Source organism: Artemia franciscana, chromosome 15 (genome assembly GCF_032884065.1).
Source record: "Artemia franciscana chromosome 15, ASM3288406v1, whole genome shotgun sequence".
In the NCBI taxonomy this organism is placed as follows: Eukaryota; Metazoa; Arthropoda; class Branchiopoda; order Anostraca; family Artemiidae; genus Artemia; species Artemia franciscana.
Genome location: NC_088877.1, coordinates 11,263,888 through 11,282,450, shown reverse-complemented (window position 1 = coordinate 11,282,450; position 18,563 = coordinate 11,263,888). Strand labels below are relative to the sequence as shown.

Sequence of the window (18,563 nt, the reverse complement as noted above, 5' to 3'; positions counted from 1 at the left end):
TAAGAGCATATGTGAACTGAGGCCTCAGATGCTACAAACCGTGAAAGTTATGTTGCAATATCGACACAAAAAAGATCACCTGATATTATATCTGTAAACAGATTACTGAAGTTAGAACTCACAGATTGAGAAAAAAAGCAATAATATTAATTTTTAATTCATACTATAAAATACCTGAACATTTTAAAATTAGTTTTGTTTTTTGTTCGATTTAATCAGCGAAAATTTTATTTCATCTCTCGCTTCATAGTTATAATTGTCTCCTGGACTCGTACTTTTTTGGCTTAACTTCTAAAGTGCGTATCTTTTGTGCTATATTTTCGTAGAAAAGAAATTATATATTTTTTTTATTTAGTTTTCAGTTCAGAACCACTAAAGCTATTATGTAAACAATAAAAATATTTATGGGGTCTGAGCACTAATTTTTAGTTTTTATTTCAAAGTAGAAAATTACCTGAAAATTTTAGAATTAAATTTGTTTTTGTTAGGTTGCTGCTATTCAACACCATGACTTCCATTCGTTAAGACTTATTAAAAATTATAAGATGTCTACATGGAATAATCAGGATGAAAGTGAATCGTTTTCTAAAGACATTTCAGAAGGGGCTATTATTGGTACTGATGGAGTAGTTCGGGGAAAACCTGAGACATTCCCTGCCACTGCAGCTGAATTGAAAGCGTTTATCTCAAATAAAAGCTTATTTTTTAGTTTTATTACTACAAAAATTTATTACTTATTTTTAGCACCAATGGGAGATTCATTGTTGAAGGTTTTGATCAGTTTTACATCTGGTGGAATTTTAGGAGATGCATTTCTTCACCTTATTCCTCCTGGAATGATAATGATGGAGGGAGCAGGACATGGCCATTCACATAGTCACGATCATGAACACAAGCCTCATGATATGAGTGTTGGATTGTGGGTAATATTTGGGATTTTGACGTTTTTGATGGTTGATAAATGTGTCCGTATTGCAAAAGGAGGATACAGACATTCTCATTCTGAAAAGTTTAAAATCGAAGAAAAGGAAAAAGAAGCCAAGGAAGCTCAGAAAGATGGAAACAAGAATAGTGACAAAAATGGAAAGGACACTAAAAAGAATAGTGATAGCAAAGAAAATACTGAGAAGACAGAAAGGAGCATCAAAGTAGCTGCATTCTTGAATTTGGCAGCAGATTTTACACATAAATTCAAAGATGGTTTAGCAAAAGGAGGTTCGTTTCTTGTTGGGCGACCAATCGGTATAATTACAACAGTCACAGTTTTTGTTCTTGTAATTCCACATAAGATCTCCTTCTGCTTGAATGCTGCTACTTCTTGGATTATTCCATTTATTGCCGGAGGGTCTATTTATGGTGCAACTGTTTTATTCATTCCAAAAATATTGGAAAAGTCCAGTTTCAAACAGTCTATTTTTGAAATTATAGCTTTTATTGTTGGAGTTTATTATACGTTCTAATTGCTAATTTTGAGTGAAGCTCCTAATTGATTTAAATGTGGTGGACTGATGGCAAGTTCAGACACCGTGGTAAAACCGCTTCTCAACTTGTAAAGAAATTATCTTTGCCTTGAAAAAGGTTTTTGTTCGCTTTTTCTCTTGTTGATATAAAATCATTCTATGTGCTTTACAGTCATACTTTTACATTAATGGAAACAAGAAATTGGCTGGTGCCCTGTTGTAAACTATTGCAGGGTATCAAAACTCGCATTAAGTGTGAATATTATACCTTTACACTTTTTTTATGCCGTTTATTTAAATAATTATATTCTGTTTAATTTAATTTTGATATTATAATTTTCCGTCTTTACAGTATAAACACTATTGCTGTTTACACATAATGCAAGATGAGAATTTTAACATAGTGCATGCCGACATTAAACCAGATAATATTCTTGTAACTCTTGATCTTCCTTCCATGGGTTTTTTTTTCGCGAATAGTCCGAGATTTATTAGAGAAATAGGAGAAAGACAAGTTTTCTCTTTGTTTTTACCTTTATAATGAATGGGAACAAAATTTGGAGATGCACACAGGTTTTACTGGTGTTGAATCTGATGGAATCTATCGAGTGAACACGAAGAGGGACAAAAAATGTATGTTTTGGATATTTTGTGTATTTTGTTGTTTTTCTAAGAAATGTATGTGCTTATATATTTCACCATGCATTGGTTCATTTCATAAAATGTATTTAAAGATAAAATAAAGCTTGAGTGTAGTTTTAGCGTTGGTAAACTTTGTACTTTGTCTGGAGGACTAGATTTTAATGGTTTAATGGTAGCTCTCATGCATGTAAGAGCAAGCTAATTGGCTCAAGCGTGGAAAGATCAAAAATGAAAGATTTTTTGGCCATTGGACAAACTCAATATCCAATGGATTTTGAATCCTAACTTTTACCACTTGAAATAAAAACCGCGTTGGAACTCCTATTTGTTTAATTCTTTGATTCTTGCTGGTGATACTATATTCTAATTCCTTACTATGCTATATTCTATTATGCTATACTTTACTATATTCTAATTGCTTATTATACTATATTCTATTGTACTATACTAAACAATATTCTAATTCCTTACTGTTATCATTGAGTGGTAAAACATCCTGAAAGCTTTCATGAAAAGTATATTATTAGGATTTTGGTCAGAAGTCAGGCTCTAAATAGCGCTCCTCGTATTTTCACCTATTAAGTAACTATTCAAATTTTAAGCAATGGAACAAAATTCAGTAATTCCAGAAATTTTTTTTTTCTCGAGAAGTGTGTCATTTTTTTTTTATATTTTAACTAAATCTCAACACAAATTATTTTAACCGTACTTATAGATGGCAATGGAGTCTAATTAGAGACATACTTTAGGATTAACCTTAAACTTGGACAATGTTGCTTAATAATAGACCAGTTCCCTGTTTTTAATTCCGAGATATTAAAGATAAAACAAACGAACTAAATCATAGACAGACTCTATCATGGATAAGAAACATCTAAGGCAAGTGTTGCGAAGTAGAATAATTTTGTTTAAATAGGCTAGGATGTATGGTAACTTTTTCTTACGTTTAGAAGTAAAAAATTCTAATAAGTTCTAGCCCACGACAGGCCGAATTCCCACCGTTAAAATGTAAACACTTCATAAGCAGGATTAGGAGCCTACAGTCATAATTTTGATATTTGAGACATTAATTTGTACTTTACTGAAAACAAATTGGTTAAATTTTTTACTTTTATAATTTTAATAAATCAAATACTATTAATATTTCAAGCTATGAAAATCAGCATATGTGCAATAAAATGATAATGCACGTTTATTTGTATTTCTCTCAATAAAGTGAAAATTATCTTCTGGCATTTGGAATGCATAGGGGCTTTTGAGCCCTACTTGAGTGAATTTCTGTTCGTATTGAGTTTGACCCCTTTATTTATACTTCTCTTGCAAGTGAAGTTTTTTTTTCTTCATTTCATACTTTTTTCGGTTTATTTTTTGCCACCTTAAAGTGCCAAAGTTTAGGCAGTTCGACTTGGTTTTAGTCCACTTTGCAGGATATCCTCTCTGGCCATCAAGAATAATGAAAGTTAGAACTGAGGGTGACGGAGATTCCAAATACCTTGTTTTCTGCTACGGTCAGCAAAGTGAATATATAGCCACTGAATCAAATATCACGTCCAAAAAGGCTAAATTTCAACAGGCCTAAAAAAACAAATCAAAAGGAGTAGATAAAGCTTTCGCTGAGCTAGAGTCGATGCCCGATATATATCGTAGAAGTAAAACTTTGCCACTAAGAATCTTACTCTGGCTGACCCTGAACCTGCGACTTCAGGTCTACTTGGCCAAGTGGCTACGGTGCAGGCTGAGTTGGAAAAAACGAAGTTGAGTCTAAAAAATGATATAGCCCGTAAAGTAGCAAAAATGGCTACTGGTGGTGGCTCTGTGGATACAATTGTCAGCGAAGTGTACGACTCTATTGTGGTTGAATATAATCCTAAATTTGAAAAGCTTGAAAAATCACTCAAAACCCTAAAAACACTTATTGGAAATCTTGAGGAGCGCGTTAATCGCATAGAGATGAGGCTTGATGATTATGACCAATAAGTTCTGCTTAATAGTCTCGTAATCCATGGAATGAAACAACAGCCAGGTGTTAACCTGAATACCACTGTGATTGATTTGGTTAAGCAGAAGTTAGGTGTTAGTGATATAACGGATGGGCATATTACAAGTGTATTTCGATTCCGGCAGAATATGATCAGCGCTGATGGTTCTGGTAAAGTAGCTCCAATAATGGTGAAGTTTCAGAGCAAAGATATTGTCCGAAGAGTCTTCAAAGAAAAAGCAAAATTAGCGCGTACCGGTGTATACATCACTGAGGCTTTAACAAAGCGTCGAAGAGACATTTTAAACATGGCGAGAGACAAATTTGGTGTGAAGTATGTTTGGACAGACCATGGTAATGTCCTTGTGAAAAGGCCAAGCGACCCTTCTGTTCGCAGAATAAGGTCACTTGTTGATTGCATGTGATTTTGTTGATTATATTTTTTTTATATTTTTTTCTCCATTTTCTTTTTCAGATATTTTTTTATTTTGATTTTTATTGTTCGATAGTAACATCAATATTTACTATTTTTTGTTTTAATGGGTACTGATCTACTAAGTTTGCGGCTTAAGCGATATGAACAAGACCCATTTGATATTGACAAATATTTATTATCTAAGCTTGTGGCAGAGCAGTCTACTTTAAGTTTTCGGCCGGGTCGTTTTAGCACGTATATTAATGGACCTGTAGACATTAATAAAAGAATAAATGAGTGCCTTGTGTGCGCGTGGAACTGCCACATTACGTCATCTTATCATGATATTGTTCAGTTTATGTATGAAAATGATTCTATTCAGTTGCTTGCTTTATGTGAAACGTATTTGGGTAGGGATAGTCTTCTCTCGTTAATAAGGTGCGTGATGATCTTGAGGTTTGGCTAGAGGGTGAGTTTGAAAGTTTTTCTGTTGAAGTTAGATTTGAAGAAAAGAATTTTTTATTTTGTATTATTTATAGACCACCAAGTGCTATGTTTGATCGTTTTATGTCTGGTTTTGATGATTTAATGCTGAATGTAAAAAATTCAGGTTTGGAATTTATGATAATGGGTGATTTTAATTGTGACTTGAAAATACTAGCTGGTATGAATCTTGATTTTTTAAATTTCATGTCATCTTACGATCTATACCCTGTGGTCACAGTTCCAACAAGGATCACCGAGCATTCTGCGACCTTGATTGACAACATATTTGTTTCGTCACGTCAAGTAGCAACTACATGCGCAGATGTTACAGTTTCGCCCATCTCCGATCACCTGCCAGTCCTAGCTAGATTAGGACTTCACATAAAAAAACAAGTAGTGAAGCGTAATATACAGATCCGAGATCTGAAGCCAGCGAACGTTAAAATGTTTTCAGAAGAGCTAGGTGCTGTAAATTGGGAGAGTATATTTAGGGAGAATAACCCATCTTTGGCTTTTGAAAAGTTCAACACCACGCTGCTAGGTATTTATGACTCGACATGCCCACTGAAAAGCATGAAAATAAGAAAAAAAGCAGCGAGAAAACCTTGGATTGATGATGAGCTTTTGCGAATGATTGATATAAGAAATGCTTTGTATACAGCACACATCAATGAACCAAATGAGTTTAGTTCTGCACAGTTCAAAGATCAACGTAATCTAGTTAACTCTACTAGACGAAAGAAAATGAGAAACTTTTATGGCGAAGAATTTAAGAAAAATGCATCAAACCCTGAAGCCACTTGGATAATTATTAATGAAGTGATCAGAGGTAGTCCTGCTCCACAACAGTATAGCCTAAATGCTGGTAGCGAAATAGTTCGAGATCTTGACAAAGTATGTGATTTGTTTGCTTATCATTTCTCGAAGATTGGTGAAACTGTTCAGAGTGAAGCAGCAGTGAACAACGAGTTGCTGATAGAAGAATCAACTTTTGAAGACCTAAGAGGTCAAGATTTTGAAATGAAATTAGAACCCTGCGATTCTGTAGAAATAGAGAATATTGTTTTTTCAATAAAATCAAACAGTGCTGGGACCGATGGCCTCAACCTACGAACTCTAAAATCAGTGCTTCCGAATATTCTTCCAGTACTAGTATTTTTAATAAAACTGTCAATGGCAGAGGGTCAATTTTCCTGTTCGCTGAAAATGGCCAAAGTCATCCCGCTTCCGAAGTCTGGGACTCTAAGTGACCTTTCAAATTGGAGACCTATATCAATACTACCCATCATTTCAAAGCTATATGAAAAAATAGTGCACAAAAGACTATATGAGCATCTAACAAATTGCGGATTTCTGTCTGAAACTCAATTTGGATTTAGAAAAAGACATTCAACTGTGCATGCTCCTTTAAATTTAATTGATAAGGTAAACGGTGCACTGGAAAAAAATTATTTTTGCATGACAATTTTCATTGATTTTAAGAAAGCTTTTGATACTGTTGATTTTGGAATTTTGCTGGATAGATTGTCGAAGTTAGGTATTAGGAATAAGTGTTTGAGTTGGTTTGAGTCGTAGTTGCGAGGTAGAAGTGTAAAAGTCGTAATAAATAATGAAGTTTCACAAGCTTACCCATTGAATTGCGGAGTGCCACAAGGTTCTGTCCTAGGTCCTCTTTTATTTTTAATTTATGTAGATAGTATGAGATTTTTTGTCCCTGGTTACTTAACGTCTTTTGCTGATGACACTGCTATAACTGTTATTGCCAAATCGTTGCCGGACTTGATAGACCGAGCAAACAGTGCTTTAAAGGGACTACATACGTTTTTTACACTCAGTAAACTTGCTGTTAATGCTTCAAAAACAAGTTACATGGTTTTTAGAAGGACTGGTGAGCCCCAAGATTTACCTTCAGATATTAAGTACAATGGTGTTTCTTTAAAACAAGTCCGAGAAACGCGTTACCTCGGGTTTCTTCTTGACTTCAAACTGAGTTGGAAGGCGCACAGTGACCTAGTTTCCTGCAAAGTGTCAAGGGGAGTTGGAATGCTGCGGCGTCTAAAAAATGTGCTTCCTTTGAAAGTTTTAATGTCACTGTACCATACTTTAATAGCGTCGTATATAAATTATGGTTGTTTAATCTGGGCTAGTAACTTTCAGTCTAATTACAGGAGAGTTCAAGTGCAACAGAAGAAGGCAATTAGAATTCTAGGAAATTATAGTCGTGGAAGCGCTAGCACTGTTTCTATATATAAGAAGTTTGATATTTTGGATGTTGGAAAAATCAGAGACATGCAGATTGGTATTTTAGTGTATCAGTGTCTACATAATTTAGGGCCTGATATTTTTAATGATTTTTTTTTAGCTTGGGTTCTTCCTGTCATGATTATGACACGCGAAATTCAAATAATCTTGTTCATGAGTTTCGGAATACTTCCCGGTCGGCTCATGTCATCAGATACATGGGACCGTCCGTCTGGAATCCATTCCCACATCAAGTTAAGGAATCAGAAAGTCTGCCTCAGCTGAAGCGACGCCTCAAGGCCCACCTTCTGAACAATTAGTAATGTTGAGTATTTTAGATTGAGAGAGGGGTATCTCCCCCCATTTTGTTAAATTGACCATTAGTTTTTGTTTTGTTTTCTTTTTTTGTGTTTTTTTTCTTTTTTTTAGTTTATTTCTCTTATTTATTTTTCTTTTTGATGTAAGTGAAATATGTTAAAGAAATGGATCGTATTTGATGTCAGCTATGCTTACAGGCCATTGCGGCCTTTTTTTTTAGCTGATGAATGAAAGTTTATTGTATTGTTTTTTGAATAAAATTACCTACCTAAAGAACAATTAAGTCTAGAAGATTGGTTAGGAGAAGGACCAAAATGGAGGGATTCACATTTATCAGGGTTAAGGGTTAGACCTACAGTCGAGAAAGCAGTAGAGATAGAACGAACAGAAGCCGAAAGCCCAGATTTAGTTCTACTACTAATGAGAAGAATATCGTCTGCATAAGCAAAATATGAGACATTTGAACTAGCTAAAATGCAAGTTGTTGGAAGACTATTTAAAATATCAGCAATACAAATTTTGAAAATTGATGGAGATAAAACTCCACCTTGTCTTACGGAGATCTTTAACATAGAAGAATCAAAAGGAGAAGATTTAATATGAGGGAAAGAATGACCTTATCAAAATATTAATAAAGAAACCATAGAAACATTCACTCCACATTTAAGCAAAGAAAACAGGGCTTGGGAGTGAACTACAGAATCAAAAGCCTTAGATAGATCTAAAGAACAAAAATAAAGATCATAGCCCTTCCCGGAAGCATCAGATAGCAGAGTAGAAAGAAATTTATGGGCATGCTGACATCCCAGACCACGCTGAAAACCAAACTGGTTAACTCCAAAATTTATATTATCTGTTATAGAAGGGAGAAGTAAATACTCAAGGACTTTGCTTAAGGTACAAGAAGCAGTGATAGGACGATAAGATGAACATGAGAATGGATCTTTCCCCCTTTTTAAAATAGAAGTAACTGTGCCACACAAGAAACTGTCCGACACGACAGAACAACACAAACACATTTGAAAAAGTAGTTGTAAATGCGATATTAAAGGAGGGCAATTCATTCAGTCTTTGACCTATATGGATGAAAACCAGTTTATATTGGTTGGTTAACTTACAGAGGATTATTGTTTGGATATTTATTTCATTGCGCAACTATTGAAATTGTGTACAATGCTATGTAGTGCTGTGAACAATTTGCTTTTGATAATTGGATAATTAAAATCGTGTACGCAACTATTTAAGTTGTGTAACGTGCTGTGAACAATTTGCTTTGAATAATTGGATTTTGGATAATTAAAATTGTGTACGCAACTTCTGAATAGGCCTATATATCTTGTGAGTATTGCTACCTGATTTGCTATTGCTTTTACTGACAACTATTGTGGCCCCGCCCACGAATTTTGATGAAATTTGATCATTTCACCTGATGATGCCAGGTGAAAGACTTGTCTTGAATCCCGTGTTGAATTTCATTTCACGGGCTAGAAATGCAGGTTGTTCAGCTGATAATATTGTAAAAATTGCTTGCGATTTTTTCAAAGGAGATATGTTAATTGAAGCAAAGAAGATTTTGTGGGCTGACGCCTCTATTACTAGGGAAACTGAGCGCCCCAAAGTGACTGATAATGTAAGTGATATGGTTCGAGCCTTTGATCTTTGTGATGAGAAAAAGATCAGCCTACCTCAGTATCTGATTTTCGAGCCAGATCAGGTCCCTTGTGTGCCAGGGGAGACAACAGCTACGTTAACTCGAAAGGTTAATGAACTCTACATGGAATTTAAAAGCTTCGCTGAGCACCATAAAGCAAGGTCAGTCGTGCAAACTATTCCTGATATGAAACCTCTCCCACCCGCAAAACCGTCCTATTCAGTTATTATGAAAAATCCACCAAAAAACTTGAATAATATTGACGCTCGAAAAGATTTCCTGGATAAAGCTTGTGGGGGTGTCAGTTCAAGCATAGTTGTTTTGAGGCCTAGGAGGGATGCATGGCAAGTAGTTCTGTCGGAAAAGGGTGCCGCCAATACTTTGGCAGATGCATTAAGCAAAGTAGACCAATCCATTAATGCTAAAGTGAAGAGTCCTGCCTTTTTCGGTAAAGTACGCCGAGTGCCTGACGGAACATCTAAAAGTGACCTATGCGATCTCGCTAATAACTGTATAGAAGTTGTTCAGTTAGGAAGTACGAGGTCTTTTCGATTAAAGTTTGAGTCACGTGACCACCTAAACTATGCCACTGAGAATCCCCTTGTTATTGGTTACGAGCGTCTACCTTTAACTGAGTACAAGTTTTTGCCTACCCAGTGCTACAAATTTCAGTGCTACGGCCATACTGCAAATAACTGTAAAGCTTCCCCGAGATGCTCTAAATGCGCTGGTGACCACCAGAACTCCAAAGAAAACCCGTGTCAACTTGTCATGAAATGTGCTCCCTGTGGCTCCTCCGACCACCCCTGTTATTCGTATAAATGTCCAGAAGCACAGAAACTACTGCTTAAGAAATGAACAGTCAAACAAACACAAGTACAAGTACTTTACAAGATTTTACGTTTCTTAATAATTTGTCACTGTGCAATAATGTTGTTTTTAATTATTACGATGACCAAAATAATCTGTCCACCAACACCTTAGCTAGCCCCGATAGCCCTTTAAACCATATTAACTGTAAATATCTCGACACTTTTGATTTTGTGAAAAATGTGAAACCTAAGCTAATGGAAGAGACCAAACTTAATGTAATTTGCTTTAATATCAGAAGCATACGGGATAAGTGGGCTAATTTTAAAGATTTAATTTTAACAAATGGTTACTGCCCTTTCGACGTAATTGGAATAACGGAGACGTGGCTTTCAGAAATTGATGATACTAATGAATTTTCCCTCACTGGCTTTCAAGCTATTCATATTGAAAGAAAATTAACCAAGTCCTCTGGTGGCATTTCTCTTTACATCCGATCAAGTCTAAAATTCACCAGACTATTAGATTGTGAATTCTTGTTCTCGCAACCTATAAATAATAGATGCATTTATTCAATAATCGTCGACATAAGTGTAGACGAGAATTCTTTTATTTTTTCGTTATTTTATAAACCACCCTCATTTCCGACACCTTTCTTTTGTAATCAGTTTGATGATTTTTCTAGTTTTATTAATTTACCACAAAAGAAGGCAATAGTTTTTGGGGACTTCAATTGTAATTTATTAAATGTTAGCAATAACAATGATAGTGATACCTTCTTTGAAACATTTACCTCAAGTGGTCTTCTTCCCACAATCCTTTTTCCTACTAGAGTTGATCCCATGAGGTCTACCGCTACTTTAATTGATAACATTTTTGTATCCACTTCCCTGGGAAACCACCTGTCCTCCAAATAATATTTTCTGACCTGTCAGATCACTTTCCAATCTATCTTTCCTTACCCTCCCTATCAGCTACTCAACCCCGTAGAACTAATACCCCTACGTCTAATAGAATATATAATACTGTGAATATGAACCGGTTCACGGATTGTTTGAAATCCTTCGACTGGTCCAAGACTTTGGATTGTCAGGATGTTAATTCAGCCACAAGTAGTTTTACACAGGGATTGAGTGATCTTATTAGTTCAACCTTTCCAGTTCGTAAATCAAACCGAAAAACTACCCATATACGCCCCTGGATGTCAAATAGCCTGATAATCTCTTCATATCGAAAAAATGACCTATATAAGTTAGCTTGCAAAACCAGTAGCGTTATTTACCTAACTAATTATAAAAAATACAAAAACATATATACCAAACCCATCCGGGAAGCAAAGAAAAATTATTATTATTCAAAAATCTCTCACTGCAAAGGGAACTTGCAAAAAATTTGGTCTACAATAAATGAAATCCTTTCAAAAAAAAGGAATTCAAGATCTGTTCCTATTAACCTTAGGGACATCAGTGGCAGATTAATTGACCCAATTTTAGTACCGGATGCTTTTAATAATTATTTCACTAATATTCCAAATGCTAACTCCTGTTCCTTCTCACAGTCAGTACACCCTAGTAAGAATCCCAGATCCATGTTTTTCTCTCCAACTGATCGCAAAGAGGTGCTTCAAGTTATCGAATCTCTCTCTAATAGTAGTACACCTGACTTCTTTGGCATAAGTAATAAGCTTCTTAGGACCGTATCTTCCTATATTTGTGAACCCATTGTGCACATAGCAAACCTGTCTATGACCAATGGAGTCTTCCCAGAAATATTTAAATCAGCAATTGTTATCCCGATTCATAAAAAAGGCGATCCGTCTGAGATAAGCAATTATCGTCCAATCTCACTTCTCCCAGTTATATCTAAGATGCTTGAGAGAATTATATTCCGACGTCTTTCTCCCTTTGTATTTGGGAATCAGTCATCCGATTCGTTGATAATAGGCGCCACACAGTTTATACGTTCCCAACTTGACCTTAGAAATACTGTATTGGGCTTATTTCTGGATTTTTCAAAGGCCTTTGACATGGTTGATCACAGTGTTTTATTAAGTAAACTCAATAACCTAGGGATTCGCGGAGTTCCTTTCTCATGGTTCGGCTCTTATCTCTCTGGTAGAGTACAGAGTGTGAGACTGGGCGGGGTGACTTCACATCCCCTACCTGTCCGGAGGGGCGTCCCACAGGGCTCTGTTCTTGGTCCAATACTTTTTCTCCTTTATATTAATGATTTGATTACGGACCTGGGCCCATCAGTGCACCCAGTACTTTTTGCTGACGATAGCAACTTTTTCATCACCGGTCCTAATTTACCATCCGTCGTCACCTCTACTCAAACCCTTCTGAATAGAGTACAGGAGTGGTGTCTCGTTAACTGCATGACCATTAACAGCAAGAAAAGTCAGGTGGTATTATTTCAAACCCCTTACAAAAAAAAATGAAGTTCAGCCAGCACTTGGCCTAAAATATTCTACCAATCTCCTCCCGCAGGTCGAAGTTGCCAAGTTTCTTGGTGTCCACATAGACTCCTGCCTATCATTTGCAACACATGTGTCCTATATCAGAGCCATAATTTTGCGACAGGTAAGTATAATTAATCGTGTGAACTATTTTCTTCCTCCCGATATCCTTGTCACCCTTTATTGTTCTTTTATTTACCCATATATCTCATACTGCGGATCTGTATGGGGCAATACTTATCCTTCAGTTACCAATAAATTAAAATCTGCTCAAAACCGTGCCGTCAAAGCAGTTTTCCGGTTGCCACGACTATATCCCACCAAGGACTTGTACTCCGATTTTGGTATTATCCCTTTTGAACAAATCATCAAAAAGTTAAATCTATCCCTTGCATATTCCGCTTACCATAAAAATCTTCCTCCCCACTTATTAACTTATTTTAATAGTAATAATTCTGAAGGCCACTGTCTCCGTTCATCCAACCGTTCCTTCATTGTCCCCAGGTGTATCTCTAGTTTCGCCCAGCGATCCCCAATTTATAAATCTATAATTCAATGGAATGTAATGCCCTCCAGTGTCGAGCTATCCACAAGTTTTCGGACGCTATATAGCAATGTACTAAAATCTTGATATTATATTTCTCTAAATGTTTGTTCAATTTGCTTTAATTACCCTTGTTTTCTCTTTTCTTTTCTTTTTTTTTCTTCTCTCTCTTTTTCATTTACAATTTTTTGTTGTTTTGGTCCTTAACAAGTTCGCTTCTAGGATCTTTATTATTATTGTTGTTTTGTGTTTTCTTTTCTTTTTGAATAAATTGAAATTGAACAGCACACATAAAAAAAAAAAAAAACAGCAATGGTTAGTTTACATATTTAATATATGCTATGCTTTACCCTCCCCCCCCCTCCCCTGATGTGCAAATATATAGCCCAAATTTGTTTCTAAACTATTACAGATTTGTAATGACCCCATATTTAGGTCATTTTTAAGAGGTCAAAAAGTGCTTAAATCTGAATTTCCGGTAGAAGTGATTATTATATTTGTAAAGAGCATTAAAAACGGCATCGAGTGGTATATTCATTTTATATGAAAGCCAGTAATACTGTTTGCTCCAATTTTACCTAAGGACTTTATCCATTCGCGTGAGCTTCGAGGATAGATGTGAAAACATCAGGTCAGGAACCGAAAGAACTTCATTAGCTGACAAGATAACATACGTAGGTACGGTTAAATCTTCAGAATCACATTTCGCCAGCAGCTCAAGAATATCACGTAAATGACTCTGTGTAGCCTTATTTCCTGCACGTCTTGGGCAAATTTTTTCCCAAAAAGCAGACTTTGCACCCGCAACAGCAGCTGCATCGAAGAATTCCAAGGCATGCCGAATAATAAGATCATCATCAACACCATTATTTCGTCTAAACTACAAAAAGTTCAGAATTGGCAAATAAACCAGTTCTCCGCTCGCCATTATTCCAGAGCGATTACACAATGTCCGTTTGAATAATCCTTTCTCAAATGCATAACGTCACACACTATTATCACAAACAAAAATTAGTCTTATATTATCTAAGTCCGTATCCAAGCCGGTTATTACAACTGTTATGATTTGGCTTAAGAACTTACTAATAGATACTGCTAATTGAATCTTTTTCTTCACAACTCTGTACCTATTAAGTCACTGAATCCCAGGGGATTTAATGTCAATAGCAGTTACATGAACAATCGGACTATAAGTCTCTAGGGAAAACCATCCAGGTAAAAGGCCTTACTTGATTGAGAGGTTATTATCCAGAAATAATGTGTTTACACAACAAACTCTGAATCAATCAATGATGATTGTGTATTTTGGATCTGATGTCACTATTAAGAGAAATAAAAAAAAAAAAAGTTTTTTTTATACTGAAATTAAGGAGCGATATTAAAACTTAAAACGAATAGAATAGAACGAATTACTCCATATATAAAAGGGGCTGTTCCTTCCTCAACGCCCCGCTCTTTACACTAAAGTTTGACTCTTTCTCTTAACTCTACTTTTTAACACAGTAAAAAACTTTAGCGTAAAGAGTGGGGCGTTGAGGAGGGAACAGCCCCTTTTATATATGGAGCAATTTCTGTTCGTTTTAAGTTTTAATATCGCTCCTTACTTTCAGTTAAAAAAACTTGTTTTTTTATATTTAATTTCTGAACGTTTGCATGTTTTGATTTGGGCTCTCCGCACATGAATAATTAAAAAGAAATTTGCATATTAATTTATTTTCATGACTACATGGCTTTCTCATGGTTTTTATCGGACGATTTTGAGGAAAAAGAGCGGGGGAGTAGGCATTGTTACCCTCCAATTCTTTTGGTTATTTAAAAAAGCAACTAGAACTTTTGATTCAAACGTTTTTATTTGTAAAAATACGTAACTTACGAATTAGCTTACGTAACGAACTTCTATACTCGTATGTTTTTATTACGTACATGAGGGGATTCACCACGTCGTCAGTACCTCACTCTTTACACTAAAGCTTTAATTTTGTCCCAATTCCTTAAGAATGACCCCTGAATCACAAAGGCCGTAGAATAAATAGTTGAAATTCATAAAGTTACTTTAGCGTAAAGAGCGAGGTATTAGGAGGAGGTGTACCTTTCATATGCGTAAAACTTTCTGTTTGATTTAAGTTTTAATGCTGGTTCTTACTTTCAGTTGAAAAAACTTTTTCATTTATTTTTTCATTGGTCTTTAAAAAAATGCTAAAACATTTTGCGCCCTCTTCATGGAAATTTTCTTCCCGTATGACAAATTCCTCCATGGAAAGATCCACCCGCATAACCCCCTCCCCCCAACCAAAAAAAATCCCCCTGAAAGCGTCTGTACACTTCCCAATAACCATTACTAAGTGTAAACACTGGTCAAAGTTTGTAGCTTGCAGGCCCTCCCATGGGGACTGTGGAGGAGTAAGTCATCCCCAAAGACATAGTTTATGCTGTAGAATAAACTATCGAATTTCTAGTCCATAGTAACTAAAAATTCAATTAAGTATACGACTGGGTCAGATAGTTTTTCTTGGGGGGGGGGTCCTTGGCTAGTGGTTTGGTTACCGTGGACGGGTTACCCAAATAGTTTTCAATTCTCTCATTTCAAGCAGCAGTTTCAAAGTTATTCAGCTTAAATATCGGCATTTCTAAACTCTATAGCTACCAATTTTGTTGTATCTTAATTTGTATCTTAAAACATGTATCTTAATTTGTGTGTAATTAGTCTGGTTAGTAAAAGCTGGCTAATAAAAAAAGTTTTAAATTTAAATATATAAAAATATTTTTAAGACGTTGTATCAGGAAGCTCAAAAAGAAATATGATGGTTTAATTTCTTAATTAATTTTGAGTTTAATATTTTTAAAGAGTTCATGTATACAACCCCTCAAGTTTTTCTGTTTGACACGACCTTAGAAATGAGACAAGTGTATTTATATGAATATGTGACGTAGGATTGCACCATATGGTGCAAATAATCAAGACTCGACGGGGGGGGGGGGGTACTTCTAAAATATCTGGATTTTCGTATATTCCTGCGTATTTTCAGGATTTTACTTTGATCTGCAGAAACTGAAACTTGCTTTAGTATAGAAATTTCACCCTCTATCCCAGTTTTTTTAGATGTACAATTATGCCTGTCCAATTTAACTTTTTTCCCGTGTGCGAATTTATAGCATTGTTATTTAACGGAAGGTAATTATATAGTAATTATAAAAATATATAACAAACATATATAATTAAAATTAAACATGATAATAATTTATATCGTTATGTAATTATATTATGGTTATGTAAGAATAATTTATAATTATAAAAACGAAAAATTGATAATTTTCTTCTTTCTTGTAGATGCCTTATCGTCCAAGACTTAAGAGACCGACTGTTCGTGAAATGCTATTTATACTAGAAGAAGATAAAGAAACTTGTAGGTCGCCATTATTGTATAAAGCCTTTGTCAAGTGAGGATTCACAACTCTGTTTTAGTAGTTGTTTTATTGAAAGAAAATGTTTTGTTACCGATAGTGTGTTTTCAATTTATTTATTTTTATCTTTTTTAAGTTGCTAGGCCTTGGGGTTTTTTCTCTTTTCTAAATAGAGTTTTAAATGAATGAATTGTTGTTTTGGATTATAACCTTAGTTTTTTAAATTCGCTATCTCCAGACGTAGCAGATTTTAGAAGATCGTAAATCATTTGAAGGCGATAGAAATTGGTAAGGCGTGAGGCAGGCGAGGGTCATTTAATAATTTCTAAGACTACACTGGCTATACATAGGAAACTGAAAAAAAATTCGTGAAGAAGGAGAAATGAGCATAATTCCAGCCAGTGAAAAAAGGAAGGATGAATGTGCTCAATCGAAATATGCAGATATTTCGGTTGAGACCTCCGTTCGATCGTCCAGAGATAAATCACATTTATTACAGAGATAAATGTCTCGGGGCAAATAAAAAAAAGACAAATACTAAATTAAATGAGGCCCTCTCCAAGCAATTCCGATCGAGTCAGGGTCTCAACGGATATATCTGCACATTTATCCTGCCTTTTTTTTTTCATTGGCTGGTATTATCCTCGTTTTTGCTTTTTCGTAATTTTTTTTTTCATTTCTGTGAGGCAAATTACGGTAAAGAATACTGCATTTGACTTTACACTCCCTATCGGCGGTGCTAATCTCCGTTTTACAGCCCTTCAGCCAGGTAGTGTAATGGGGAACTAACGTTAGCGTTAGTTGCCACTCTTATAAGTTCCCTACCCTTTGGGTTAGAAAGTAAGACAAGGTCAGAAAGTTAGTCTTAAATGCTGAAGACTAGTTGGCAGGCAGATTTAATCTCGGAAACTCTTAAAAAGTAAATTGGTTTTGTATTTCATTAGTTAAGGATTTACTGACCACTACTGTATAAGGATGGAAAGTTAGGGTATTATCAATATCAGAAAGAGGGCCCTTACCGCGTCTTTTTAAACAAAATAAAAACGTCTGGTACTAGTTGCAGTGAAAGTTTCGGAAACTTATAAGTGAAGAACTGCTTGTAGTATAGAATACAAAAAACAAAACTTACAAACTGAAGCTAGACAGTCTCCTACCTGGACTGATAGCGACCTCTGAGTCTGAAGCTTGAGTTTCCTGATAAGTAGAAAAAAAGAATTTTGAAACCATTTCCTAAAGTGCGCAAATACCAAAAATCCTTTGAAACTATACAAAGAGTATAGCCAAATCCTCTTGTAATCAGTGGGTTGCATTGTGGCCTATTAAAGATCTGAAGAGGTGATAGACATAGACCGTGCACAATATGACTGAATCTAGTCACCTAGATTCCAAAAAGTATATACCCGTGCAGGAGTCTTTTCAGATTATAGTGAGAAAGTTCTAAAGCTGTCCCTTTTTAAAAGGCAATGTTTGTCTTTTCCGTCACAACATGTACAGATATCCGATCGAATGAGCCATCTCTCAAGTTTCTACAACCATTGCTTCTATATGAATTGGCCGGGAATAACAAATAAACAATACATGGAAGCCACTTCGCTCTTTACCAAGGGCCCTCTACACTTGAGTTGAATCCTGTTGAAGTTGTGATGGCAAAGGAATACTGGAGAAATTTTTTAAACTTCGAAAATGGTGCAAGAGGCTTTTATATATCCCAAACGTCGATCCAGTGGCTCCTAATGTTTAGTAATATTTTGGTTAAAAAACTTTTAGGGAGGCTGAAGGCAGACGAGGGCGGACCAAAAAAAAAAACGATAGCTTCTCTTGGAGTGAAAAAAAATGAAGATAGCGACAGATCAACTGTATGCTAATTAGATAAGCATGGGAGGATTGGCAAGAGTTGTCGGTAAGCCTCGTCAGATCCGGTTTGTAGTAAATCATACAATCTTTGGGAAGATTGTATAAGGCAATGAGGGGGGGGGGAATTAATGCCAGGTTTTTCTTCTCACCCAATTGGACTATCTGTCGTGGCTTTTTCTACAATTAGCCATGGCTTGATGCCCACAACTATTCCATTTTAATCCAAAAATCAACGGACTCAAAGATACGGGAAAAATAATATTAAAAAATAGAAAGTATTCAGATACCCCCAGAGCCAAAGCCG

General features: G+C 35.6%; 3 protein-coding genes across 6 annotated transcripts in view; all 3 read left to right on the top strand.

Annotated features, from left to right (window-relative positions):
• Positions 1–16,595, top strand: part of LOC136036047 (calnexin-like) — a 50,391-nt gene extending 33,796 nt beyond the window's left edge. For all 4 annotated transcript variants that reach the window (XM_065717985.1, XM_065717984.1, XM_065717986.1 and 1 more), the window contains exon 5: positions 16,332–16,595. The gene's annotated coding sequence lies outside the window, so the exon portion shown is untranslated. The remainder of the gene's footprint in view (positions 1–16,331) is intronic.
• Positions 546–1,460, top strand: LOC136036524 (zinc transporter zipt-7.2-like). The gene has a single exon (XM_065718828.1). The coding sequence runs from the start codon at positions 546–548 to the stop codon at positions 1,458–1,460; it is 915 nt and encodes a 304-aa protein (XP_065574900.1).
• LOC136036523 (uncharacterized) lies at positions 5,123–6,556 on the top strand. Its single transcript, XM_065718827.1, has one exon. It carries the CDS (start codon positions 5,123–5,125, stop codon positions 6,554–6,556), a length of 1,434 nt encoding a protein of 477 aa, XP_065574899.1.
• Positions 16,596–18,563: the final 1,968 nt, after the last annotated feature.